At 40.4% G+C, this 27,345-nt stretch overlaps 2 protein-coding genes and 1 long non-coding RNA gene across 3 annotated transcripts; all 3 read left to right on the top strand.

The window, feature by feature from the left end:
- Nucleotides 1-807: 807 nt before the first annotated feature.
- LOC115327997 lies at nt 808-1,230 on the top strand. Its single transcript, XR_005718073.1, has 3 exons — nt 808-820; nt 903-928; nt 1,038-1,230. It is a non-coding gene; the product is annotated as an uncharacterized LOC115327997 (long non-coding RNA).
- A 7,817-nt stretch (nt 1,231-9,047) lies between these two features.
- LOC8050971 lies at nt 9,048-17,962 on the top strand. The gene is made up of 4 exons (XM_029989011.3): nt 9,048-9,080; nt 12,197-12,253; nt 15,216-15,379; nt 17,658-17,962. Exons 2-4 carry the CDS (start codon nt 12,202-12,204, stop codon nt 17,928-17,930), a joined length of 489 nt encoding a protein of 162 aa, XP_029844871.2. The 5' UTR covers nt 9,048-9,080; nt 12,197-12,201; the 3' UTR covers nt 17,931-17,962.
- A 6,212-nt stretch (nt 17,963-24,174) lies between these two features.
- On the top strand, nt 24,175-26,411 carry LOC115328004. Its single transcript, XM_029989075.2, has 3 exons — nt 24,175-24,226; nt 24,846-25,009; nt 25,993-26,411. Exons 1-3 carry the CDS (start codon nt 24,175-24,177, stop codon nt 26,317-26,319), a joined length of 543 nt encoding a protein of 180 aa, XP_029844935.2. The 3' UTR covers nt 26,320-26,411.
- Nucleotides 26,412-27,345: the final 934 nt, after the last annotated feature.

The following is a 27,345-nucleotide window of genomic DNA, read 5'->3' as shown; positions in this document are numbered from 1 at the left end:
CTTAGAGTGTAGTATCGCTTTGTCAAGAAAAACAATGCTGGAGCTACTACTCACTTTTTAGTTCGCTTGAAACTCATTGATGTAACGTGGCAAATCCGTCATAAATAGGTAATCCTTAAATAAATAACACAATAAAAACATTCCGCCTCTGCAAGTCTGAGAAACATTTTTAAAGTTTCAAGAACGATAAAAGTAATGTAGCGCTACTATTATCGCCGTGTGTAGCAGTTGCTAGTATTGTTGAATAATCTTGAAAGGCCTCCCTTTTGATAAAAAAAAAATTGTAAGAGCAAGCGTCGGAAAAAATGCAAAGTTGGCTAACCTATTTTTTGACTAGCACTAAAATTTAACGACTTATGCAAACAAGATTGCAGAATGTTCCAAGTTCTCAACCAAATGCCAAAAGACACCTGCATACTAGGAATTGTTAGTTTTACAGTGATCGACTCTATACACTATTTGTGATGCCAAATATAGAAGCAATTTGTGAACAGTGACAATTGATTAGAACGATGCCAGATTTTGTTGGTGGGACGTCAAATTGTGCCATAACAACTGTCTAGGATCAAGTATTAGAAACGTAGAAAATGTATTTAAGATTTGTGAGTGTTTCTTCTTTTTCTTTCTTTGCAGACAAAATGAAACCCGTTATCATTGCTGCGTGTTTTATCTTCTGCGTCGGTGTGGTCTGTGAGTAGTTTAAGTGCATTTTTTTAGATGTTAAACGAGTCTTAAAAAAACTCCAAAATAATTACGTTGCATGCATATATTGCGAAATTATATATATTATTTTCTTTTGCTCTGCAGGTTGCCGCTCTATGTAAGTATCGGCTTACTGTCATAAATCCGTTTTTGTTTTGTTTATTTGCTTCAATAATACACTGCGATATTTTTATATCTAGAAACGATGATGACAAATACAACTCCCGTAAGTAACGTGGACCTTTCGAAAGATTCTTGCTCAGACAGCTAAATTACTTAGCTATTTAATGTTTAGTAACATACACATTAATCGTTAATTTTGTTTCTAACAACAGCGATTCCAATCATCCCACCACCAGTCTTTGGGTTACCGAAGCACGACTTTGAGGAACAGGTTTTGGACGACGACTACCGAAAAAAAGACACAGAAGTGGACGAGTACAATGGTGATGATTCCCAAGAGAACGAGGTCCCTGCCAAAAGAATTGGCATGAAGGAAGCCGAGCATAGGAGGGAGGTAATTCAAATTTTCGGCGCAATTTGGGGGGGCAAAACGAAAACCCCAGCCTTGAAAGAAAAAGAAAAAAAAAGCTATTCAAATTAAGCGTTTGAGATGTCATTGTTAGTGTCATATTCTTGCCAACATCTCCAAGGTACATTTTCGGTTTGTACGCGGTGCATAAGGAGTGAATGTTTTAGTTTATTTTCTCAAAGGTTCTCTCCATTTGGGCCAGGTAATAATCAGTTCCTTTGCAAGGGGCGCATTGCAGTTTTTTAGGTTATATTAACTCGGTTCACGGCAGCTCTTCTTGTGATTTGCAAACATTGGAGCATTTAAATAGCGCACATTTTTGTGCTGAGAGCCAACTGAGAGCATACACTGCAATCATAAACCAAACCGCAGAGGGGATAAATAAGGTTAGCTGTTGGATACTCAAGTAAAGTTTGCAGGTGATTAAAAGCGCAGGTTCTTAGCATACAATTGGCCTTCCAAACAGCAGAAATTAAATTTTCATGAAGAAGTAGAGGTCTCTAAATTTTTTGTTTAATGGCAGGGCCGTGATCATTAGTCCTCAAAGGCTTGAGTTTCACCTTCATTTCCCTCTATTAGGTTTGTTAGGAGTATTACTTCTTCGTTTTAGACCAGATTTGGCTGAGTTGTGAAAACCATTTTAAGAATGGTTGTGTACGAAAATAAATATTTAAAACAGTTCTTGAGTCGCTTCATTTTTTAAAATTATCGGCTTTGAGTTTTTTGTATAGCCCCATTCGCCATAATGATAGGTGCTTATGTGAACTTCTTCGATGTTTGACAGTGTTAGTATATATAGGGTACTATGTTTACTACAAAATGAGGCATGATTTACACTGAATTATTGCTTCTTTGCAGGAAGGATATGAATAAGAACCTGGAACTTGAAGAGGATTGACGCCCATCATTTGAGGCATAAATACAATAAAAAATATTATGATATTAGCGTTGCGTCTATGAAATTAAAAAAAAAAGTTAAACGTTATTATAACACGAACGTCTAATCCTAAACGATGATGGAGTCTTGGGCGAGTTGGTGATTCATAATGATTAAAAAGCGCAACAGAACGGACAGAAAGGAAGACTGTGTCTTTCTATTTGTCCGTTGTCCTGTTGCGCTTTTTACCTGTTACAAATCCTAAAAGTTGAATTGTCGTCATCTTCTGATTCGGATAGAAAAAAAAAAAAAAAGATTTATTTTCTATGAAAATTGGTATGTTGACTAAGGCACCAAAACGAATAAAGACAATAATCCTGAAAAGCTATCCGAAGGGACACACCTTCACTGTTAGTGTTACAATTATAACAAATCGAAACCGATTAGAATAAAGAAACTTTCGAATGGAAGAAAATGACAGGAGGCAATGTCTGCAACTTTTGACACGTCACCCTCCCGTGGCTCTTCAACTCGTAAGTACTTTTTGTCCCTTCCCAAAGTGCCGGGTTTTTCACAATACAACTAACTACCACCAGACTTCCTGCGCATTCACTGCCTTTCCTTACTATGAGAAAATTAACTGTATATATACAGCGTGATACTTTTTAGCCTAACATAATAGGGAGTTTTAGTAGATCGTTTTCGTGCAGCCGCTCTGGAGAGCGGAGCGCGGAATCGCCACTGCGCCTGCGCGCCGATGGCCTTGGCTGTAGAGTTCCGGGTAGCGGAGGGGCTTAACGGAGCGAGAAACACGGTTTACTAAAACTCACTATATGTTTAAAAAAACGCGTGACCGCACCACCAATGCTGTTTGTGCACGCGAGTTATACGGCCAGGAGGACAAAATATAAGTGGACAACTGTCATGATTAGTCCACAAATGAACCAACATGGGTTAATTAACTTTTTACTTAGTGTAAATAGACATATGGTTTCAATTCAGAAGTTGCTGAGCGTCATCGAAAACCACTAAATCAGGTACCACAAAAAAGACTGAGCACGTGGGAGGGGCGGCAGTGCGATAAAGTAACCACTGGGACAAAACTGGGGCTATTATAAGAGACAGGAAAAACCCACAGGCGCCTTATCACACCGGTCGCCTTGTTCCTACCGCAAGAGTGGTGACTTTAGCGCTCCCCCGTGCTTCCGACGAACTTCAAGTCTCTCTAATATGTTCTGCTTTAGTGGTTTTCAATGACACTCAGCAAGTTTCTAATTAGAACCAAAAGTTTATTTTCAATAATTTAAACGTTAGTCCGCATAGTTAGTTAATTAGCCGACTGATCGTTACGATTAGCTTTTTACACTATGTCCCTATTGCCGTATAAATCCCCTGCTCTAAAAACGTTAGTCTAGCTTCCCGTCTTTATTTAAACAAAAATGATCACCCATATATACGTTTTACTTTGTGTATTCTGTTTTCTTTTTTACTTAAAAAAATCAATTTCAGTCAGTGCAAGAAGTAAGCAAATACTTCAGAAAAACGAAAAAGAAAACTGGTAAAGCGTGTATATCGCCCGCTTTCCTCACATGTATAGCTGAATAGTGAATGTTGTGAGTCGTAATAACGTGAATAAAAACTTACATTTCTAAATCAGTGCAAAGAATTGCGTAGGTTTCAAAATGTCTTAAAGTAGTGGTCTTAAACTCATTTAAGTGTGGGGGCCACACAGCACACACCGGAAAAGTCGAGGGCCAACGCAACACCGGGTGGTGGGCGAGGGGGGGGGGGGGAGGGGGTCAGAAGACCTTAAGGAGACGAGATCTCGTGCTTTACGCACTTTGTGAGCTCACCATTTTGCCACTGATATTTTTAGATTTGACTTTTTTTTATATGATTTCTTTGGGGACTGACCTCATGTGATAAAAAGAATTAAAGTGACAACGCCCGACAACGTCCTGGCTTTTTTAATGGAACAAGAGAACAAGTACTCTGTAGTTCTCGCGTAGCTGAATTCACTCAGGAATTAACAAAGCTGAACATGTATCTAAAAAAAAATCAGTTAATTTGACAGTTCTTGTTTTCCCCTGATGATTTTATTTCAACACTCTGCACAAATACTTGTGTATTTATGGTGATGTGTTTATGAAGGCTAGAATCCCGAGCTCGTAGCTTGATCTTTGGCAGCTACTGCTGCTGATACAGAGTTCGTACAGCCGAGATGCAACGTTTAACGAATAGCTCGCGCTTGCAGCAGTAGCGGAATTGTTGTACATAAGAAAGAGCTGGGAAGCAAAAAATAAAACAGAAACAGGGCAACTGAACACAGATAAGTATAAACTATGTGAATACGTTAAAAGAGAAGAGCTACTTTTCAAGCGAAATGAATCGGCGAGATGAGATCACGATGGCGCATGCCATTTCTAACGCTCTAGACATGGGAACCGGGACTCGTAGCCGATTGCCTGCGGGCCGCGTCCCAGCGAGTCGATGGCTGCATGATGCCCGCGGGCCACCTGTTTGAAACCGCTCTCTTAAAAAAAAACAAAAAAAACAAACACAGAGATGAAAAAAAAAATTGAAAGGACACAATTGAGGAGACGTACCTTTTTATATTTTTTCAAAAAGAAAATGATTTCAGATGCAATTTAGTTGGAGGACATGGCCCTTTCTTAGCGCCACCCGCGGATCAGTGGCCCCGCCCATTACTACTGGATTGGCTTGGCTGCTTGGCTGAACATGCTGGGAAACCTGTTGTCTCCATCGTCCCGACATCTGATGCGTCTAGTCTTGAAGTTTGACACCGGCTGCTAGTCGTGCGAGAAGACGCACTGATGCCTCCTCCACCGTCAGCTATTTTACACCGTCTATCGTCGTCTGCAATGCCCAGACGCGGACATGAAAGCTGCGCGTCGATGTCCGTTCTCGCCTTCGTTCGTCTGCTACTACTCCTCCGTCTAAAAGCTTCTGTAATGCTTGCATGACGCTACCATGAAAGCTGCGTTCTAGCGCTCCATCATGCACGAGCCCCGGTCCAATACAAGTTTTTCTCAGCGTCTGTCGACGATGTAGGGTAAAAGCGACCGAGAGGAACAAAAATAATCAACAAAAGCAATATATAGTTATCTCAGCTTCTTTGTTCATGTTATTTTTTTGCATGGCATGCGCGAGCAAGGTGGGTAAACCTCATGACGCACAATTAAAACGCGAACTAAAAATATTCGCATCGGTAGGTTAGATGTACTTTCTGCAAACCGAACGCCCGATTGCCCCCAGCCAAATCGGTCGCAAATGATTACCTCCGTGTACTCCGTGTCACTAGTTGTGTGCAGTGCAGGCGAAGACAACGACAAGCGAAGAGAGAAAGGGCGAGAGCTAGGAAGGCAGGACAGAAGAGGAGGGCATAGACTTGTCGCTCTGGGGCAGGGGGCGCGAGCGCGTCCAGAAGACTTACGCAAGACGCGACCATGTTATGCTGGCTGCACCGTCCGTGTGGCGCAGTAACGTTCGATTTTGCACGAGCCACGTTCGAATACAAGCGCATATCAGCATCTGTAGACGCGCAGTAACAAAACGTCCAAAAAAATAATTATGCAGCTGGCGGCCGCAGCGTCCCATTAAACATTCCTTTCATCTTTGCTTTCTTTCATAGCTTCCGCGAGCGCGGATGTTTCACTTAACGCGATAGCGAAGCCGAAGCTGCTCGCAAAAGCACGTCCTCTTGAACAATGCTCGCACTGCACGAGCGCGCGTGCTTGGCAGGGACGCTGAAAGCTCGCTGCTCGCTGTTGTAGCGTCTGCTACGCTGACACTTAGAATGAAACGGAGTATTAAAAACTGTTGTGGGGAAACTTATTGACGCATGTTCAAAACGCGAACCAAATATTCTATCTTGCTCCCCTGGAGCGCTGCTTAAAACTTGAGAGCTATGGGCCTATGAGGTCGAGGGAAGGAAAGGAGAGCACTATACTTCGTTTCACCTTATGTGCTAACGAAGGCAAAGCTGGAAGCGCGAGCACGGAAGGTCCGTGCGTTCAGGCTTTGCTCGAGCGCGCAAGCTTGAGAGAAACACACAAACGCGCTGGTCTCGCGCTTCTAGCTTTGGCTTCGCTCGCAGCTAAATTGAAACGAAGTGTAGGTACATTAGAGAGGGGAGAAGTTTTCTCTCCACCTCCCCAGCCTTCCTAGTGCTTGCGTTTTCTCCCTTCGCCTGGCGTTTCCTTCGCCTGTACTGCACGACCCAATTGTGGCTCAGAGTATAGGTATCTTCTCAGTACTAAAACCATGGTTGCAGTCACAATGGTCACAGAATCTACAGAGCAGCGGGGCCGCGTTTAAGGATACCAATACCTTTATTCAGTATCAACACGCGCAAAGGAACAAATCAATTAAGATCGACCAACATAGTTGAAGTGGGACGCTAAGCTCAGGGCAGTCCCACTACGAACCGAAGCAACCGCACAGCGCCGGTTCGGAGGGCGCGTACTTGCGACAGTTGTTTGCTGCGAACTAGGTCGGTTGAGAAGATCTTCCTCTAAACACCCCGGTGAAGGCAGAACGACTGGCACTCATAGATAGACGAGCTTGACGACCTGTTCCCGTTGATCACTCCGCAGACGCCGCCAGCCATGTTTGGTATCGTTTCAAACTGAAGCGGAAATAAAATCTCGGGTTATTTTTGAAAACAATATTGGCACTATCACGAACATTTGTCTCTCAAACATAAAACTATATTTAATTAAAAACTATTACGTCACGAAGATACAATTTTACAACCACCATTTCACAGCAGAGGGTACTACGCGTCGAAAAAACACGGACCGAGACACGAATAAAACAATGAGACAGGCTGCATTTAAGCACACTATTGCAACATTTCACACGCCAATCACCTCACCAACGGTATGAGAGGAAAGAAAAGGTCGGGCCGGTAGCCCTGTAACAACAGGGCTACCGGCACCTAAATTGCGTCTAACAACGTAATTATTGAAGTCATTTGTTTTTCGTGGAAAGATTAAAAAACAAAAATGTGTCCGATTCAGGCTCTTCAAAAAATGTTTTCATTTCTGTGTCTTTTTAACCGTTTTTATAAAGATGCACTATTGCTGAAAATTTGAGCTTCAACAACAGCCCACGTTTTTTAATACCTTTTGGTTTTGGAGAAGCTTTGGTCGATACGAAGGCCGGAACGTGAAGCTTATGACCCATTCTTTGAACTCTTGAACAAATTGTCAAATAATGTAACAAGTGGAAACCACGCAAACACACACAGGAAAAAAAAAAAAACCTACTGAGAACTGCAGCTTCTATTTTTTATGGGGCACGGGGGGAGGGGAAGAAATTAACAGCTGAGCAACTGTTTACGAGACTGGTTCTGTTAAATACACAAAGCTACTTTCTAAAGAAACAATGACAAAGTAAAAATTAAGCAACACCTTTTACATAAATTGCAGCAGCCAGGCTAAAGCGACGCGTCTTTCGAAAACAGTTCAATGTTTGCATCCTAGATTATTAAAAACTACCCAAAGGTTTGTTTTATAGAAAACATCTGCGACGACATTTAGAAGGGCGTGGAACTATTTTCTAGGTATTTTTGTTTTATGCATGCGTGGATTAATTTAAGTTTTTTTTCTTAAGTGTTTTAATTAAGACAGTAGCTACGGCTAGAAAAATAAAAAAAAACAACAATTTGTCAGTGAAATCCAGATTGGGAAGTAATGCGTTACTTTTTCAAGTAATTTTGTAAGGGTAACGTTACTTTTTTTGCGGCAGCGATTTGTAATGTACTTTCGTTACAAATTATTGGTAAGGGATTACTTTAATTACTTGAAACTAGTAAAAGGTATGAATATAATACAGAAACTAAAAAAATACATGCAGACTAGTCAGCAGAATAAGGATAGCATATGTTCAACAAAATAGATAACGCAGTAAAGAAGAGAAAAACTTAAAAGAAGATAGTTTTTTTTTGTGTATAACCGCTCCTTAGAAGAAGTAGAACAACGTGCAATTATAAAAATATGGGAAACACAAAACGCCAAGAAGACAACGCCGAGTAGTTGTTGTCTTCTTCAACTCCTAGCTGCGGTAGACGCTGCCACTGAGCGTGTGCGCCGCTAGCTTTCTCTGCAGAATTCTAGGAAATATTTCCGGTTGCCACAAGCTAGTGGGAGGGCGGGTGTGGTTGCAGCTTTCGCTGCCTTTTCATCTCACACGTGAACGGAGTGCACCTACATTCATTCTCTTAAAAACAATATTTTAATTTTACAAGGACTACCATGGTGCAGGTGTATGAGAAATGGAATGTAGTGGTTGCAGAACCTTTTTGAAAACATCAAAATATTTTCTTTTGTTTTCTTGATAATTGTTCGGGAAATGTAACGTGAAAGTAATTTATAACGTAACGAGTGAAATAATTCCTTACTTTTCGGCGAAAGTTATTTGTAGCGATAATCTATTACGTTTGAAGCTCGACAATTTGTAATTGTAATCTGATAAATTTTTCAAGCGTCGGGTACAAGTCTGGTGTGAGCGCACGATGTGTCACAAATTATTTTCACAATATCTAGCTCTTAAGTATTTTTTGGACACCACTTTTACAGTAATCCTAAGAAAGAAGCTTTTACTCTACGCTGTAACGTTAAAGGTACAGCCAGACGGACTCCCATATCATGCATGTGCAAGCCACGTGATTAAAAACTGCTTTTGAATCACAGTTATCCGATTGCATTGTGAACGTCTGATGAGCTATCTTCTCCTGATGCTGCTTTTCTGAAGTATCACACATATGTTCCACGAACGAATATCTATTGATATATTGAAGCGGCAAGTGCTGTGAACGCAACGGATAAGATGAACCTATAAGTTCTGTTTTCTTTGTTTTTTTCAATCGCGCAATGCATAAAATCACCAATCTATGCTGGCCGATTTATTACAAATCAATTGAGAGTTACCACCGCTGCAAGAAAGGTAAGATGTTTCATTCTAGTTTTCTATTGGGTTCGACATTTGTACGTACTTTTTGACTATAAGACTTTTTTTTTTTCATTCTGAACATAATGAATGTCCGGGACAGTCTTGTGAAGAAAGTGAGTTAATTTAGAACGTCTTACGAGCTCTATAGACTAGTAATGTATGAAAAAATATAATTCCTGCTGCTAACAGCAATTTTGAGGTTGCTCTCGCACTGATGTTTTGCAGGAATGTGAATATTACATCTACTAATTTTCTAACCAAGAGAAAGAACAGAAAAAGTTTCTAAGCCTTTAAAAATATAAATTAATTGATATAATCATTCATGTATGTGTTTATTATCTGTGCTCATGAACAGTTATCGTTTATAAGGGGTATACACAGGTATACCCCTTATGTCACCTCGTCTGGGGAAATACTACAATGGCAAATTTGAACAAGATACTTATGCTACAAAAAAAGATGCTGCGAATAATATGTAATGTTTCATACGATTACCCCTGTAAACCTCTGTTCACTAAGTTAAATTTAATGCATATTTACAATATCTATAAATATCGGTTATGTCTAAGTTATAGGTCTGAAATCAAAAATAATGCTATCAATCTTAGTGAACTAGCGTCCTTATCGCTGAAATTGACAACATATCCCACTCGTAGCCTAGACAACTGGAAAGTCCCCAGTTGCAGAACAACCTATGGTGAGGAAATGCTATCCAACGTTCTTCCGACCCTACTTAATTACCTTAATACTCATCATATTGATCCTTTAACATCAACAGTAAAATATATCAGAGGATTTTTCTTTCTTGTAGAGTGAATTGCATAGAAAGTGAATATTCCACTGAATGTCCTCATTTATATGTTACATTTATATTCGTTTCGAATGAATTTAGTGGATGAGTGTAGTATTACATACTCGTGCTATATATCTTGAATCTTGATTGTCTTTAATATCTTGCACCCTTAAATTTGCACATAAACCGTTTGTTTAGCAGTGCTAATTTATCAGTTACATTGAAATGTTGTACATTGATTTACTAACCTGCGTTTTTTTTTGTGTGTGTGTGTGTTTTTTTTCGTTTTGTTTACAAAGTGATGCATATCTTTTGTGACCTGCCGCTGTTGCCAATTGGGGAGGGGGCTCAGGACTCGTCAAGCTGCACAAATGCAGCTTTTTTCCTCCGTCCCCTTCCATCATGTACTTGTGCTTGATGGAAAAAATAAACATTATTATAGTTAGTTTTGTTATCAGTCGGACTAAAATGCCTGAAATTAGGTTTAAATTTTTTTTTTATAACATGAAATTACTTGCGAGGAGATAATAAAGCTGTGTACAATAGTACCTTCTTTCTAAGTTCATCAGAAAATATTTACGCCAACGCTATCTGACGCTGCAAGATTCATGAGGCTCAGGCTGGTGTTTGGCGTTCTGCATTTCGTTTTATTATTTTAAATGTAATTGAATACCACATTTTATCTTTATTTATCTTAATATATTAAAAAGGTCTTGCCTGAGTTATGTTAGATCCTCTCAATATGAAGGTATACCGCATTTATGTTTCTAGTTTAAAATATAAAAATTTATTTAATGATTTCTCCTGTTTTCCAGTTTTTCGGTTAATCATGATGTTTAAAACCCGAAACTGCGGTGACCAAAAATATAGGAAATTTTGAAGTTGAAGAAAAGGCCAAGGAGGAAGACGCCTCCAAACGAAGCTTCCGTATTTACTTGAGTAATAACCGCATTATTTATGAAGAAAACCTGAGGGTTCGCTTTTCCGTGGAGCACGCGGATTGCCAATCACCGCGATCGACAGCATGATTTCAGCTGTCTACAGGACAGAGATAACGTCTTCGCGCGAAGATACCATCTATGAAGATTGCATTTGCATGGAGACTCGTATTCTTCATCTAGTTATTCGCTATGTCATTTATGCAGAATGCGATGATTGGCTGTATATGTGCTATGCGGGAAACTAGACGCAAGGGCCTTGTTCATAAATAGTGCGGCTATTACTTGAGTAAATACGGTAAATAGTTTATTTTCTATCGCTCATTATAAACCGTCGATCGACATTAACAACTCCTCTCCCGGACACGCACTTTGTTCCCAATGCACCAATTGGACTCTTAAAAATAACCATAGTAATTTTCGATAAAATCAAAATATTCGGTGGCTGAGTCATATGTATCTAAGAGCTCAATCGGTGCACTGTGAACATTAATGTCGGGGAGAGTAGTTGTTGGTGTCTATCGAGGGTGTATAGGGAACGAGGAGAAAATAAATAATTCAGCTGCGTTTGAGGAGTCTTCTCCTGTGACTTGTTTTTCGACTTCAAAGTTTCCTATGTTCTGCCTCGCCTCAGTCTCGGGTTTTAAACATCACAATTAACTATCACCATATCGCCAGCACGTTCACTGTTTCTTTCTTGCTGCAGAAAATTAGGAATACATTATCCAACTAACAATAAAACAAAATATTTAAAAGTTAATACGAAAGCTAATTTTTTTTTTGACAAAAAGGGGTTGTATGGGACAAGTGAATGTAAGAAACAGAGGGTAGGGTGGGTATAACATTATCGACATTTATGAAGAGCATCGTTCTAAAAGGGTATACTGCTCTCTATCATAAGCCTAAATATTTCTGTCCCCCCCTTCCCCCCCCCCCAAATAAATATATTGGTAACTTACTTTAACAATCTTCTGAATAAAAAGATCGAATGCCAACTCATTTTGTGAGATCCATTCGTGTCTTATTATCTATGCCATACCCGAATCTGAAACTGGGAAATATTGCAATTTGGTAGTGTCAATGAATATATTATACATTAATTTATTTATTTTGTCAAAACCACATTAAGCACTCTAAAAATATTATGACGTGCTTAAAAAAAACGCTATTATGCAGCACGTTGTAAGCATTATGTCAGCGTAGCTACTTACCTCGAAATTGACCTATCGCCCCATCTTCTTAGTCCTTAATTAAGATCATGCACACCGCGTTTTTATTTTTATTTCAACCACTGACTTATGCGAACCCTTTTGATCCCTGTGACACATTTTGAATGCTATCAGATATATAACAGAAAATATTGCGCCGTGTCGTTGCAGGCAGAATGCATCGGGTCACTGGGATCATCATCTGCGCTGGTTTTATTGCCGTTGCCAGTAAGTATATTTAGTAACGCTCGCGGACGCTCAATTGTTGTAAAGCTGTGAATCAGGCGTCTTTCTAGCTGTCGACGCCCATGCGGTGGGAAACATACGTTGGAGTTCCCAATCGGCAGCTCATTAATGAAGCAAATAAAGTAAAATCATATCGAAAAAAAAAATTACAGGCCATTCCACTCCGTGAAGTTGGATGATAAGCGAAGCTGTTTAACACATGACATAGACGGTGGTGTTTGCCACCCTCCCCCGCCGCTGACATTTTCGTTGCCGTTCCCGCCATTGCTCTTCGTAAGCGCGTTGCTCTTCGGGAGTCCGGACTACACGCGGCCTTCCCATTACGACGAGAGAACTGAAACTGAAAATGGAGAACGGCAACTTGTGTTGCTGGTGTTTCCCCCGAGGAGACGGAGGAAACTAGACACGAGCGACGGGACTGCAACCGTGGGAGAGCGAAAGGAACTAGGCACGCACGCGCTTAAAACGGCGACAAAGAGAGGGCGGTGCGAGTTTTTGTTGACGTACACGAAAAATATGGCTCCCGATCGATTTCAGCATGGTTTTAGGAGCAATACCACATGGCGACTAACATCAAACGAAGTTTTTAGCTTAGATGCGTCTGGAGTGAAACACAGTTCACTCACGCTCACGGAAAGCCCTCTCTGGGAAGTCTTCATCTCTAGCACCTCTCTGCTCTCGTGAACACAGGCGGTGTTGGCTCCTGCTTAGATAATCTGATAGCTTGCGATCAATTTCAGCATTGTTTTAGGCGCGATAATATATGGCGATTAACATCAACCGAAGTTTCTAGTGTGGATGCCTCTGGATTGAAACACCGTCCACTCATACTCACTCACGGGAAACCCTCTCTAACAAGTCTCCATTCGTAGCGCCTCTCTATAGTCTCGTTACACAGGCAGGGTTGGTTCCTGCTTCGATAATCTGAAAGATCTATTGAACATAGCCATAGACAGCTCGACGGGACCCCCAACCCGGGAGAGCGGAAGGAACAAGGCAAGCAAGCGCTTGGAACGACGACAAAGAAAGGGCGCTGCGATTTCTATTGACGTGCACGAAAAATCCACGGAACCCCAGCCATCAGCAGCATCGATGTAAAAAGAACAGGAAATTATTGTGCTTCCAAGGTTTACTACTACGTAAAAAGTCCTATCTAATTTTCCGTAAGCCTGTTCTACGGGATATCCCCCCCCCCCTCACGACATGAGCCTCCGACCAAAATAACTGTTTCAGAGAAAGTGAACAATTATCAGAGAACAGTCACGAGCACCTCGTTAGACATTCCGTCGTAAAGTAAGCGTGGGCTACCGAACTTGTTTATTAAAAGCTAAATGCACGTGTAATGCGGCGAATTTGTGCCGAGAAACATAAAGTAACAACGATTGTACACACTTTGACGGCGACGGAAGGACGTCTGACTCAAGCAGCCGTGCGAAGCCCCTTTTGTAAGCACGTGGGCATTTAGAAATTTCCGAGCTCGAACAAAGAACACGATCCTCGAGCCATCTGGAACATTCCAGTCATGCAAACAAAATAAATGTAAAAAGGACAAGCGCTGGTAAGGATTCAACCCCAGCAAGCGGCGCAAGAGTCGAGCACTTCGCTGACAAGATATTTCCAGGCGGCACTATTCTGTTAACGTTAATTGGGCCCTATTATAATGTCCAAACGCACCCTGCTCCTGTATGAATGAGACGCGCGCCTTTAGTTCAACTTTAGTTGAATAATTTTGACTTACTGCTGGTTTAGCTGCGCACAAGTCCTAGAAACGTATTTATAAATAATAAGAAAAAATATTTAGCGGCGCACTCTTGAGCAAAAGGGCCGGTCATTGTGGCTCTGACGACCGAAGCATATAGATGAAAACAGACGTCCAGATACGTCTGTAAAGCAAAGCACTAGAGTTTTATATCACCTAATCACAACCTTCGCGTAGTTATTATGCATTGGATAGCAATACAATCTTGCACAACGCAAAGTCTGCTGAATAGGGTGTTAAAGCCAGGTTAGAACCGCCGCAGTTTCATGTCCAGGAAGAGGAGGAGGGGGAGGGGAGGTTGCCAGGGTCGTAGTATAATGAAAAGCTACTCATTCGTGGTAGATACGCCTTGTAACTTTTACATTCACTTGGATGGCACAACATAAAATAATAGGTAATCAATCATAGAGAAATGCCGTTGACGTAAGTACAAACAAACACAACATTATGCTTAGTGAGCCCAGACTAAACCAAATATTAAATGACGTTTGGGCTTTTAAGCTAACTGATCAGCACGCACTGCTAGCCCAACGCACAAAGCGATAACTGACGTTTAGTGCAAATGTATGGCTTCTTAATACTAGCAAAGTTCCCCGTCAACGAAATCGAATTATCGAAGTTAACCAGCAGACATTTAACTGCGATGATTCACCCTGCGTCTCGTACAAGTACTCCCCCACAGACGACCGGTTCCTGACTTAACCAGGTTTGTGGGTTTTTCACGGCTTGCGACATAGATATGGGGTCTCTTCTAGTTTCCATCGTATATTTAAAATTATATCGAGACATGGTTCTGAATATTTCACAACGTATTATCTTGCAAGAATTTGATGACGTAAGGTGTTTTACTCGTAAGTTGTTCTGCACAGAAAGAGTTTTCGATGTTTATATTTTAAGCTCCTATCCGCTTATGTGCAGCGTGTCAATATTCAAAAAATTTTCGATCGTCTGTCTGAATAACGGCTTAAGCAGAGCATGAAGCTTCATTATAAGAGTAATTTAAGTATATTTTGTGCTTTATATGCTAATAATTGGCAAAGTCCATGCGTGGCTACGTTGGTAAGAAAACAATTTCTTCCCCAAAAAGCAGTCCAAAATAGTTTCTTTAAAAAAATGTCTTGCATTTCAGCTTTTGTATAAGAAGTTGACGTGGGCATTCATTATGAAACATCTGATTTATTTCAGCTTGTTTTAGTGCATCGTCTGAGAACGCGGACCTTTTAGACGAACTTGTTCATAAAGATACAAAGAAGCTAGGCGAGGAAGCCATCCAAGTTGGCCAGATTCTGCGAGAATGTGCAAAGAACTTGAAGAATGAGTCCAGTGCAGAGGAGTTTCCGGGAGATGAGGTATGACTACGATTCCATTCTTTGCACTTCCTGGGAAGAGAACCTGGATGAAATAAGCACGTTTTTTTACGTAATTCATTTATTACCGTTGACAGAAAGTGACAAAATTCTTCACCGAAGACTTATAATTTCCCCTACTGTAACGAATTTTCGCCTTTGTTTTTTTGTTGTGTCAAGTTCCAGAAATTTTCTTTCGAATTTTATGCAGACACCGAGATACTTAACGTGTCTCTCATTGTCTCTGACGACCTAATAATGCAGTGCGCGGTTTATCATTTGGACGCCAAATTATTCTTGATTTTTAGTTTGGTTTTCTTATTTGCTAAGTTCGCAATCTCATTTGTCATGGAGCTATAAAGAATGCCTGGGACATGTCACGCCCTGCGTTTCTAAATTTTCTGTGACTAACGAAATAACGTATTTTTCATCTTTATTTGTTGTGATATTTGTTTTTTAAACCAATGATGAGAGCATCTCTGCCCAGTCAATATTTACAATTTAGGTTCATTCACCTCATTGAATCGCTAAAGGGTTGCTCAGATAATTTTATCGCTACTGTTTCCATAACCGACACTGCCGATTTAAAACAGAAATTGTTATTCTCTGAAAGGATATTCCGTAGGGTTTGTTAGTTGTAAATTTTTACTTTTTTCACGTTTGATTTGTCGAGGTTTTGCAATTAACTCACTCTTCTCTGTAATGCCCTAGGACACTGAGGGATAAACAAATGAAATGAAATAAAAAAAAACGTACGTAGGGCACTCGAAGTAGTTAATTATTTGCGCATACAACTGATGCTGGTAACCTCTAGAACAACCGAGAACGATAGTCTATTCATTGACATTGTTACCGCTGCACTGCTTTCGCATGAGTTCCTGTTATAGAGAAAGACATGGTAGACGCTAAAAAAAAAGATTAAGTGAGTCGTAAAATAAATACCCAACCGACTAGACGCTGTGGCCAAGCCTCCTTAGTAATTTCACAACGTATTAAAATGTACATTTTTCGCTTACTATATTTTTAAATATATTTTGGTAAAAATTAGGGTAAAACAAAAGAGGGGGTTCATAAATAAAAAAAAGTTGACCTCTTGAACTGTTTGGTTTATCAGTATCTTCGTAGTCCATGCAATTTGGAGTGTCTGCGTTCCCACAAAGCACCTAGGTGAACCATTGGCTGCAATTTACGGAAGAAACAAGCCGAGTTGTAAAGCTGCAAATGTTTTAGAGATGAACGAACAGCTTGCGCTGTGACACAAGACATGGTGACACGTCATGAGTTGTCTGCGTTTTTAGGTCTAAATACATTGTTTGACCTGAATTTGAGCAGATTGTTTAAAAAGAGGAAGTGATAGACGAGTTTTGTCTTCACCTTATATTTATCGGGTTCGGCGAACATTAAATGTCGGGATAATTGTCATGGTAATTAATTAATTAATTACATTTTTAAACAATTTTCGAGCTGTTCCTTTTACGGGTCATTTAGAATTGCAATATTGACGGCAATTACTCTTAAAGACTAGACAAAATGAACCATTGGCGGAATGGTTATGGTTTTTAGATATTAATCGATCAATCGAGTTTTTTCGCCCAATCTAAGAATTGCTCTCAAATAGAGCGTCGCAAGGCCTGCCCACTATGACACTTGGAAGAGCTACGTCGTTGTTTCAACCATGTTGTCACCATCCCGTCAGCGTGTTTTTGCGAGTGCGCCGACAACACAAACGACGGAGTGATCAAAAACGACTACGTCACACTTCCAGGCAAAATTGTGGAAAGAGCTTGATAACCTCTTTTTGTGGGCAATTTTTAAATTGGGCCAAAATACCGGGAAAATTAACCGATTAATATTTGAAGAAAAATAATACCTTTTCGAATCTTTTTTTTTAATTAGCTTCACTTTTAATATTAATTGCCTTCAATAGAGCAATTTAAACATCAGTCGTAAAAGCAATAATTAAAAAGGTAATGAACAAATTTGATTTAATTATCCAAATTAGCAAGACGATTGTACTCTCATCTAATCTCCGCTGAGCCTCATAAATACACAACGAATACGGAACACCCGAGTCTACATTTCACCACTTTTTTAAGTTTGTTCGAATTAAAATTAGACACCCTGTATATTTTTAGCCTCGTTGTTCGTCGATTGCCCTCCGTAGATTGCAGCCACGAGTTCTCTTAAGTGCTTTGCGGGAAAGCAGATTTCTCCAGATTTCTTAGTGTGCAAGGCCAATTGGTGGAAAACTAAACGTCCCTTTGAACGTTTTTGTTTCCAGGCAGAGGAGTACTTTTTCAGAAAGATGTGGAAAAAAATTAAGGAGAGCGCCAAGATTTCCGCTAAAAGGGCCGTACCAGCTCTAAAGGCAAAAGCGCGAGAGTTCCTTGCCAGAAAGGCTGAAGAGCTCCTCCGCGACCTGATAAGAAAACATCTTGGTAGCTACTCACTGGAGGACACCGAGTCATACCATCAATTTTTGTTTGCCATTTCCAAAGATATTGACCAGATGGGACAGGACCTCATTCAACGGGGCGGCGAGCTGCTCAAGTAATGCGAGGAAATAAAGTTTTTGAGAATTTGAAATGAATTCACTTATGTTTATAATCAGAGTATTTTACAATTGCCTCTGTGAATTGCCGCTAGTTAAGATGGAAGCTTGAGCGATTAATTAATTAGATTGTTATCAGTTTACATAATCATTTCGAGTTCGGTTGCTTTCAGGAGAGAGCAAATTGAACGATTTATCGCCGTAATAAATTTGTGCAATATTTGGTACGCGAGTTTTATGGGGATTACGAAATGGTTTTAAACATCTACAGTCGAACCAAGTATTATGTTTCAAATAAAATAAGAAAGTACGCAGAGGTAAATTGATTTGTATTTAAAATGAACAATGAGTTTTCTCTTGATTGTTAAGAAAAATTATTAAAACTAATGAGAACATTTTGATTTGCCAATGATTTTACGTACTGCAAACCAAAATCCAATGCCTTTTCGTAATGGTCACCATCTCGAGAAGCATCGTTCTCTGCAGTGTAGGTGTCTTAAAGTGGCAATCCAATTATTAAAAAGAACCCCTTATTTGTTCCATTGCGGGAGAAGGCGGCGTCGGCGTTGTGCCCGAAAGATGGCCATAAGAATACGCCCTCAAGAACGCGCCGCTCAAGGTAAAAGCGGACGCGCCTCAGAAATAAAACACAAAGTAAAGCACAACAACGCAGATGCTTCGTCACGGAAGCCGTGAAGCTGGCGAGGGGGCCGCGCCTGCGCAGTTGGGGGAGCGTGATGTAAACTCGGAGCGCCGTGTGCAAAAAGGAAGACGCGGTGCACTACCTCCGGCGCGTCAGTTCAGCTTCGCACTTCATTTGTGCTCGTTGTGTGCTTCGTGCGATGGACGGTGAGGCGAACTGGTCTACATCTACGTCACGACATCGGCAGAATCTACGTCATGACATCGGCAGGCGTCTACGACGGCTACCGCAGGCAAACGTGGCCGCCCACGCAAATACGCCACAGCCGAGGAAGCAGGTTAACAAATACGCTAACAAGCACACCGAATACAATACCGCCAGAAACAACTTTAATACGTGTAGAAACATTACTCGAAACATTTCACCGGTGGGACTATAAAACGTTTGCATTCCTACACGTAAGTACTCTTAATGTTTTCGCAGTGTTTTGTTTTAACCTGTTTTAATAAACGTGTATTCGTCTAGTGAACCTTTACTGGGTTAAGCTAATGAGCGTTAAACATGGCTAATAATATTTACAGATATAATGTCTAGCACACCATTGTATGCTTTCAGAAGCGTTAAGTGGTCCTCTACGAAAACTAGTGAGATAAATAGTAATAAAACATAATCAGATTAGACATGAGTAGTAACCTTAAAGTTCCCATCTAACTCTGGTCATAAAGCCTCTTCTACCAGATTTATTAAATGAGAAAAAGCAAAGCAAGTTATGCAGTCGGGACATTTTGCTCACTACTAAGAAAAGCCTAATAAAACGATATGTTCTACAATTTATTCTAGAATATATAATTTTATTGTATTCTGAAACGATATATATATAAAAAGAGAGAGATATTCCAATGATCCATCCTTGACAGCGGATCTCAGGTTGATTGCACCTTTCTCGAATTTGGCAAAGACTTTGACAAAGTATTTCAAAAACTATTGTCTTTTAGGTTTAATAAACTAATTAGCGATTCTAAAGCTTTTGTCCTGGATTAAATGTTTTATAGGTAATCGATCAGAGTTTGTTTCTATAACTGAAGAAATTTCTTGCATCAGTCCTGAAATTTCCGGTGTTCCCCAGGGGTTCATTTTGGGACCCCTTCTGTTTCTTATTTATATTATTAGCTTAAGAATGTGTGTATCATCCCATATTAGCTTATTCGCAGATGACTTTGGAATTGATCGTGAAATTTCGACCGAATTCGATGCCGCACTTCTTCAGGCAGACTTATGCGCCGTATGGTGCAACTTATGGCAAATGACTGAGTACTAACAGATGTAAAACTATAAAGATGTCTCGTCGTAACACGTCAATATCACCATACTCAATTTGTAAAACTTAGCTCACATCTGTAACCTTATTCAACTATCTTGGTGTTTGCATCACTTGGGGTTTGCGTCACTCACATCCTTAACATGATTAACATCTATTACCAGAACACGCACGGACTCCGTACGAAGTCTGATGAATTCATGGTTATTGTTTTGCACAGTGCACCTGATTTATATGTTTAACTGAGACGTGGCTAAATGATAGCCCGGTCAATACTGAATACTTTCCGGCAACCTACAATGTGCATCGGGGTGACACAAACTACGTGAAAACCGGACAGAACTATGGAGGCGGAGTGCTAGCTGCGATTGCCGGTTGCATAAACTCACACAGAAGGTACGACCTGGAGCTATATGGTGAATGCGCTTGGGTGGAGCTGCATACAAAGGATGGTTTTAATTTGCTTATTGGAAATTATTATTTCCCCCCACTGTACGAGCATACCCCTTTTATTAACCATTTTAAGGAAATCCAGGCAAAAATTTACTTTAGTAAGTTTGGAGTGCATATATTGTGTGATTTTAATATTCCAGGTGTAGACTGGGCTTCTGGTCTCGTCGCTGGTCAGAAGGTTGCAGATATTTGTGCAGGTCACTTTAGTTCATGTTTTTCCTTGCATTCATCTTCGGAACAACATGGTGATTCGACTATCGACACTCATAATAGCCTTCCTTTCTGCGTTATAACTGATGACGAAGTTTTGCGAGCGATTGGGGGCCTTAAGTCAGCACCCAATACCTAAACGGTCCTTGGGTGCTGACTCAGTCCCTTGTTTTATTATCAAGGGTTGCGGGGACATTCTGACTCCTAATTTACGGCAAATATTAACTTTATCGTTTCAGCCTGGTATTTTCCCTAAGCAATGGAAAGATGCTATATAGTTCTAATATTCAAGGCGGGAGATGCTTGCCTCGTGAACAACTACAGGCCTGTGTCTCTACTGTGTGGGTTTTCGAAGGTTTTTTGAAATTGTTTTGCAAAGGCGACTTTCTTTTTATTTCCGCCAAAAAATCAATCCTCCGCAGCATGGATTCCTTCAGGGGAGATCAGTTGAGACTAACCTATGCACATTCTTCAATTACTCGTCTCCAGTCGTTTTTGGCGAGGGACAAGTTGATACTCTGTACTTTGATATGCTGAAGGCATTCGATACGGTGAATCATGTTTTGCTCTTGTCGAAACTGCGGTTGTATGGTTTATGTCCTTTGTATCTTGCTTGGTTTGAATCTTACCTTCCTTCGCGTACAAACGCGGTTCGGATTTCAAATATTTTATCGGATCATTTAATCTCAACGTCAGGCGTTCCACAGGGCTCAAACTTGGGCCCTCTCCTTTTCTTAATTTTTATAAATGATATTGTTTCTTGTCAAAGCTGTATGTTGGGCTAGTTGGTACTGGTCTTGGGTTGCCAAAGTCATGGTAGCGCTTTTTTGGACGAGGACAAAAGAAATAACGACAAGACAGACACGAGCGCCGTGTCTGTCTTGTCGTTCTTTCTTTTGTCCTCGTCCAAAAAAGCACTACCATGCCTTTGGCAACCCAAGATATTTTTTCCGCTGTCAAGAGTGCTAAGATTCTACTGTTCGCAGACGACATCAAGCTTTATTTCTCGGTGCGTAGCTTAGACGATTGTTCATTACTAAAACAGGATATTGACCGTGTGTCAGGGTGGTGCTCATCTAATCTATTGTTCCTTAACATACAAAAAAACAAAAGTTATTTCTTTGTCCAGAAAGCGCGACCCGATTGTTTTTCAATATACGCTACCGAATGCGGCAATGATTCAGCGTGTGACCACCAGGCGTGACCTTGGCGTTATCGTTGATAGCCGTCTTTCATTCAAAGAACACGCCACTTCAATGATGGGTATTTCCTTACGTGTACTGGGGCTGATTTTACGTATGACGCGGGAGTTTTCGAGTTACATATGTTTGGTTCATTTGTTTCGTTCCTTGGTTCGACCAAGACTTGAATTCAGTTCCGTAGTGTGGAACTCCTTTTCTGTGAATCAGTGCAACGAAATTGATAGAGTTCAGGAGCGTCTGGTTCAAATTGCGTACGATAGATACTTTAATCGCCGTTGTTATTATAGTTACGAATCACTACTTAAATATCTTAATTAACGAGAGCTAAGTAAACGGCGTACTATTCGTGATTTGTCGTTTTTGCATAAAGTCATCTGAGGTAGAATTGATAGTATTTCGCTCTTATCATCTGTGAACTTTCATGTACCTTTTCGTACTCGTAGATTTCTTTTGCAATTTTTCCCAGATACACCATACCAGGCCTCGCCAATTTCTAGGATCCAGCATCTTTATAACGAGCTTTTTTTTCCTGATCTTGACATCTACGCAGATACGTTTTTAGAAATGGTGAAGGATTTATAGAGAATGAAATTTTGTTTACGTTTCTAGCATTGTGTTTTCTTTTGATTTTAGCTCTTTGTGTCATCTGAAGCGTCTTGATATATGTGCGTATTGCGTTTGTTAATTTTGTGGCAAGTATTGATTAACCTGTGCCTCAACCTGTGCCTCAACAGACAGATGCATCTTTAATGTGAGAATTACTTTGTTTATTGTGTACCAATAAGTAGGTCTTCGTGCTTCGTGGCCGTTTTTGGACACTACCAGAAAATAAAGTATATTATTATTATTAACCTATCATGGAAAATTACTTCGGATCATATAATCAGTAGGCTAATTCGATGCTTAGATATATAAAGGTAAACTTTTCTTTAACCCCGATGTCAGTAAAACTTCTTCTGTACGAGATTGATTAGTTCAAAGCTGGAATATGACGAAGCAATTTGGGATACCGGCCACACAACGCTTGTAGCAAACATTAAAGCACTGCAAATCGCGCCGCACGTTTCATAGCCTGTAACTACAATCGCACCTCAAGTGTTTCATCTATGAAAACCATCCTGTCTCTGCCTCTTCTATACTCACGCCGTTAATTATCTCGTTTATGCCTATTTCATAAAATTGATCAGTCTAACGCTTCTCTGAAAAACAAACTATTCATTAGCCCCTCTTTCATTTCTCCCCGCATCGATCGCAATCTTAGAGTTGGCATACCTCAGTGTGAAACTTCAGCTTACATCGACTCTTTAATCTCTAGAACGTTACCGGAATGGAACCACCTTCGCGCATCATTATTAACTTTTCGATCAATTGTTTTACTTTTAAAATCACTAACTACTTACTTTTGCTAAGATTACACCGGACTAACCTTTGTAACCAAGATGCCTTGTTTGTTTAATTTTTTTACTGAACCGATATTGTATGTCGAACCTGTCTGTAAAGTCCCTGGGCTCTCAGGCTATTGAAATAAATAAATAAATATATTTACAGCAGCCCAGCGAGTATAACAGTTAGATACATGCTCCTATGCAGATATAGGTAGATTTGGGAAGTCACGTTTGTACTGCTTTGAATAATACGAAAACCGTATATTAAACGTTTCTAAAATCTACTGACGCAGGTGTTTTTCTGAAACTACAATGACGAGTACTAATATACTACACTCCTAAAGGTCAGGTAACGAGACCCTTCAGACATTTTCATACGACCACTTCAAAGATAATGTCAGAAAGAGCATGTTGGGGGATTCCTCATTTGTGTAACAGGATAGGACAGAAGTCAAAGGTGACGTGATAAGATATGGACTACTCAAAACAGGGCGGTATCAAATAGAAAACGTCCGTCTCAAACGGGTAAATACAGGACGGGGCTTTCCTGAGTGAATGTTTGGCGCACCGTGATAATAGGTAAACAATAGATTAGTCCTGAGACTCCCACCTACGATGTATAAAACTCCCACGTCGAGCGGGCTTTAAAACATATTCCACAAAGTCCACTTTTGACGAAGAGCCAGGCAAGAAGAACGGTAAGAATGTTTGTGGTTTTCACTTCCTTGTTATTATAATCATATTGCAGAAATTAATGTACCAACCGTAGGCTGTGTGTTTCAGGTGGTTTATGAGAGCCTAGAAAATTCTAGTCTATTTTTAAACATTGTTAAATAAAAATGAGGGCCTACTGAGATGTTTCCTTTGCTTACGCGTGAAATAATGTTATAATATAACGTAACGTCATTTTACTGAGCAGATCAAAGAGAAAGGGCCTCTTATGGGAAATGCGATTTTGATGAAATATCGCATTTTAATGTTGGGAATATTGGCCGGAATTACCTGTTCTACTCTACTGTTTTGTTTAATTCTAGGAATGATGAAGCAAGTGATTTCTGTCTGTCTTCTTGGCTTTCTTTGCACTGCATGTAAGTTCCATTACTTACAGTGGTCGTATGAAGTGGTCGTATGAAAATGTACGGTAATATTCAGTCGTTCAATAATACAAGAAAATGTTCCACCGTGCTAAAAGTATGCGCATACTTATAGTGCGTCAAAACATAAAATTACAATGATCCCTTCAGGGAAGTGTGACCTTGAGATCAGCTTCGCTTAGGGAAAACGTTGGTGTATGTTTTCTTTGACTGTTTTTGTGAGTGCAGCATTTAGCAGAAGTAGTACGCCTGTGGACAAAGTAACTGTGAGTCAATAGTCAAAAAAGGGACAGGGCTTACGACAGCTTGGTCTGCTATTCATATCCTCTCATTGACTACAGTGGGGATGCCAGTCAAACACTAGTCATTCTAGTGAAATATTTATGATGCATAGCAAGTTTTTATAGGCAATTGGTAGTTTTTAATTATAATGAAAAATGTAAGAATTACTTCGTGAAGGACGTTAAATTTAGTAACTGTGGTCGGATTAATTTTCTAGGAATGTCGCGGAAATAAGTAAGGCTTCGTTTTGATCATTATGAAAATCAATTGACCTTTCTACCAGCACAAATTGTAAATTCAATTGTAACGTTTCGTATTTTGTTTACTGTAGTCTGCCTGGCGAACAATGTCGAAGAACCGGAGTTATTCGACGCGATTGTCGACAACGAGGTGAAGAAGGTGGGCGAGGAAGCTGTGTTAATTGGAAATATTCTTCGGGAATGCGCGAAAGGCTTGGAAGTGCATGTAGCAGAAAATGAGCACCTGGCGAATGAGGTAAGCGATGCCTAGCTCTCGTCGACTTTTTGACGAAAAACATATCTATAGTGAAATTTGAAAAAAAAGAAGAAAATATATATATATATATATATTCTCACTCTAGCGTTATAAAAATGATTCTGAGCTTTGTTCTTTCGATTATCTTACTAGAATGGAAAGTTGGGCGAGTTGGTATGAATTCATTTTCAAAAACAGCGCGAATACCACACGGACAAGAAGGAGGAACACACAGGACGAGGCGCTGACTATCAACTGTCTATTCAGAACACATACATTCATTTTGAATGTATGTGTTCTTGTCCGTGTGGTATTCGCGCTGTTTTTCAAAATGCTTTCGATTATCACTAAAGTATATTTAGTAACTCGAACAATTAGATGTATTCATCTAATTGTGTTATATCTTTAAACCAGAGGTTATGAAGAAATCGACGTCGTAAGTTTCAAATAATTGATTACAATAAAACGGTAGACGAATCACATGTTTAACATGTTTTACTTACATCTATCTTTTATATATAAAAAAAGTTTATGTAGTACGCTACAGTTTGATATTGATTAATTTAAAGCTAGATATTTAAGGGTTATATTTTGTCCAGTTTAAGGTGATTTTGTTTAAAACTGTACTTTAAATAAATTGGTATAGAGTACAAATCGGTCATATAAAAAAGATTGGGAATGTATATCTTCACTACAACGAAAACAACGATATATTGCCGGGCGTATCAAATGGATGGATTTTCTTAAGTCAATAAATTTCGAAGCGCTCTTTGCTCTTCTATATTTTGATTCCAAGTGATACGTTGTCACCTTCAAAAGATTCAAATTGTTGGCTTCGCGTATACTTTATTATGCTTAGAGTTTATTTTGGTGATCCTCGCGACCTATCATGTTAGAATATTGGTAGGTTTTGCCAGGTCCGCAGGTCCTTGAACTTAGGACAACAGGGCTGTCATTTGTTTTGTTTTTTTCGTTTTTTGCAGACGGTGGAGTATTTTTTCAAGAAACTGTGGCGCGGGGCGAAGAATGTAGTAAAGAAAGCGGGCAAGGTTGTGGAGAAAGTAGGCAAAGGCATCATTCAGACGAAGGTAGCAGATATCATCAAGGGTCTCATCCAGAAGAAGATGGGCGGATACGCACTCGCTGAAGACGAGTCGTACGGCGGCCTCGTTCTGACTCTCGCCAAGGACATGGACGATTTGGGCAAGGCTCTTATTGAGAAGGGCGTAAAGCTGTGCGGAGAGTGCAGAAGAAAAAAGTTGGAAGATGCTGAAAGGACCTTCGTTAATGAGTTCGTTTCCGCTTTTTAGGCGAATATGTATCCATTTTGTATTGACGTTGTTTGTACCGCTTATGATGTACTTACAACTTATTTTCACGATAAAGTGTGCCTCACATCTGATTTTGCATTATTCTGAATTTATAATTTTTAAAATGCAATGCGAGTTTTTTTTAGAGCTCTCAAAGCATAAAATACACTTAAGTAAAAAAAAAAACCATCTCGTACATTCTTTCAGACTTTTTTGTTTAGTTTTGTGCCCCAACCCCACATAAGTTCATAATTTTCCCCTTGAAAAGGGGGGGGGGGGGGGGGTGGCACCGGTAGCGGGCCTTTTGGTGGAGGGAGGAGCTGGCGTGATATTCTTCTAACAAATCCCGGTGATGTGGGCCGCGTTTTGCGGAGGAAGGTTCTGGATTGTAGGTGGCAGGGGGGATACGTGGCGGTGTAGTGCGGGCTTATAACTCGTCGTCACTCAGCCAGATCAGGCCATGTTCAGATGGCGCATGCAGCATTGCCCGCTGGCGTTCCTGGCAGGCGCGGTGAACGACGATCAGGGCATCCTCAACATCGGTCTGTGTGAGAGACCGAGATCCCGCCGACGCCTATAGTCGCTGCGGTTCTACCTGGTCTTTTTGGAGAAGCCCGCGATTGTGCTTTTGTTATGACCGAAGTAGAACATGTCAGAACTCGCACAGATCACGTTGTTCCTCCTCGGCTTAGAATGGATGGCGGTTCTTTGCAGATCGTTCGCTCAGGTGCGTTCCGAAATAGAAGATACACTTCCGCTTCGGCGGAAGATACGGAAACCTGGGGCTGGTGTGTCCAAGGGGAACTTAAAGAATGGCTGAGAAGCCACCCAACCTATATATGGCACGCCACGTTTAACCTTCCAAGACGCCTTGGCGGCGCCTTGAGAGCGTTAACGACGACCCCGTCTCCTAGTGCTTCGAAAATGGCCACCATGGTTGTACCGAGGGCGCTGACGCCGATGCGATCAGGAGCAGCACCGGGAACGTCGAATGGGACGGAAGCCGCAACGTTGAGGGGGCATTCC

This window comes from Ixodes scapularis, unplaced genomic scaffold (assembly GCF_016920785.2).
Source record: "Ixodes scapularis isolate PalLabHiFi unplaced genomic scaffold, ASM1692078v2 PGA_scaffold5__190_contigs__length_132052651, whole genome shotgun sequence".
NCBI classification, from domain to species: domain Eukaryota; kingdom Metazoa; phylum Arthropoda; class Arachnida; order Ixodida; family Ixodidae; genus Ixodes; species Ixodes scapularis.
The sequence above is the reverse complement of the archived record's forward strand: the minus strand, read 5'-3'. Positions and strand labels throughout refer to the sequence as shown.

Coding starts and splice junctions, on each gene's coding strand:
- LOC8050971 (XM_029989011.3), top strand. CDS start 12,202: ATGCATCGGGTCACTGGGATCATCATCTGCGCTGGTTTTATTGCCGTT. Junction 12,254..15,215: donor TGGTTTTATTGCCGTTGCCA/GTAAGTATATTT, acceptor GATTTATTTCAG/CTTGTTTTAGTGCATCGTCT. Junction 15,380..17,657: donor AGGAGTTTCCGGGAGATGAG/GTATGACTACGA, acceptor TTTTGTTTCCAG/GCAGAGGAGTACTTTTTCAG.
- LOC115328004 (XM_029989075.2), top strand. CDS start 24,175: ATGATGAAGCAAGTGATTTCTGTCTGTCTTCTTGGCTTTCTTTGCACT. Junction 24,227..24,845: donor TGGCTTTCTTTGCACTGCAT/GTAAGTTCCATT, acceptor TGTTTACTGTAG/TCTGCCTGGCGAACAATGTC. Junction 25,010..25,992: donor ATGAGCACCTGGCGAATGAG/GTAAGCGATGCC, acceptor CGTTTTTTGCAG/ACGGTGGAGTATTTTTTCAA.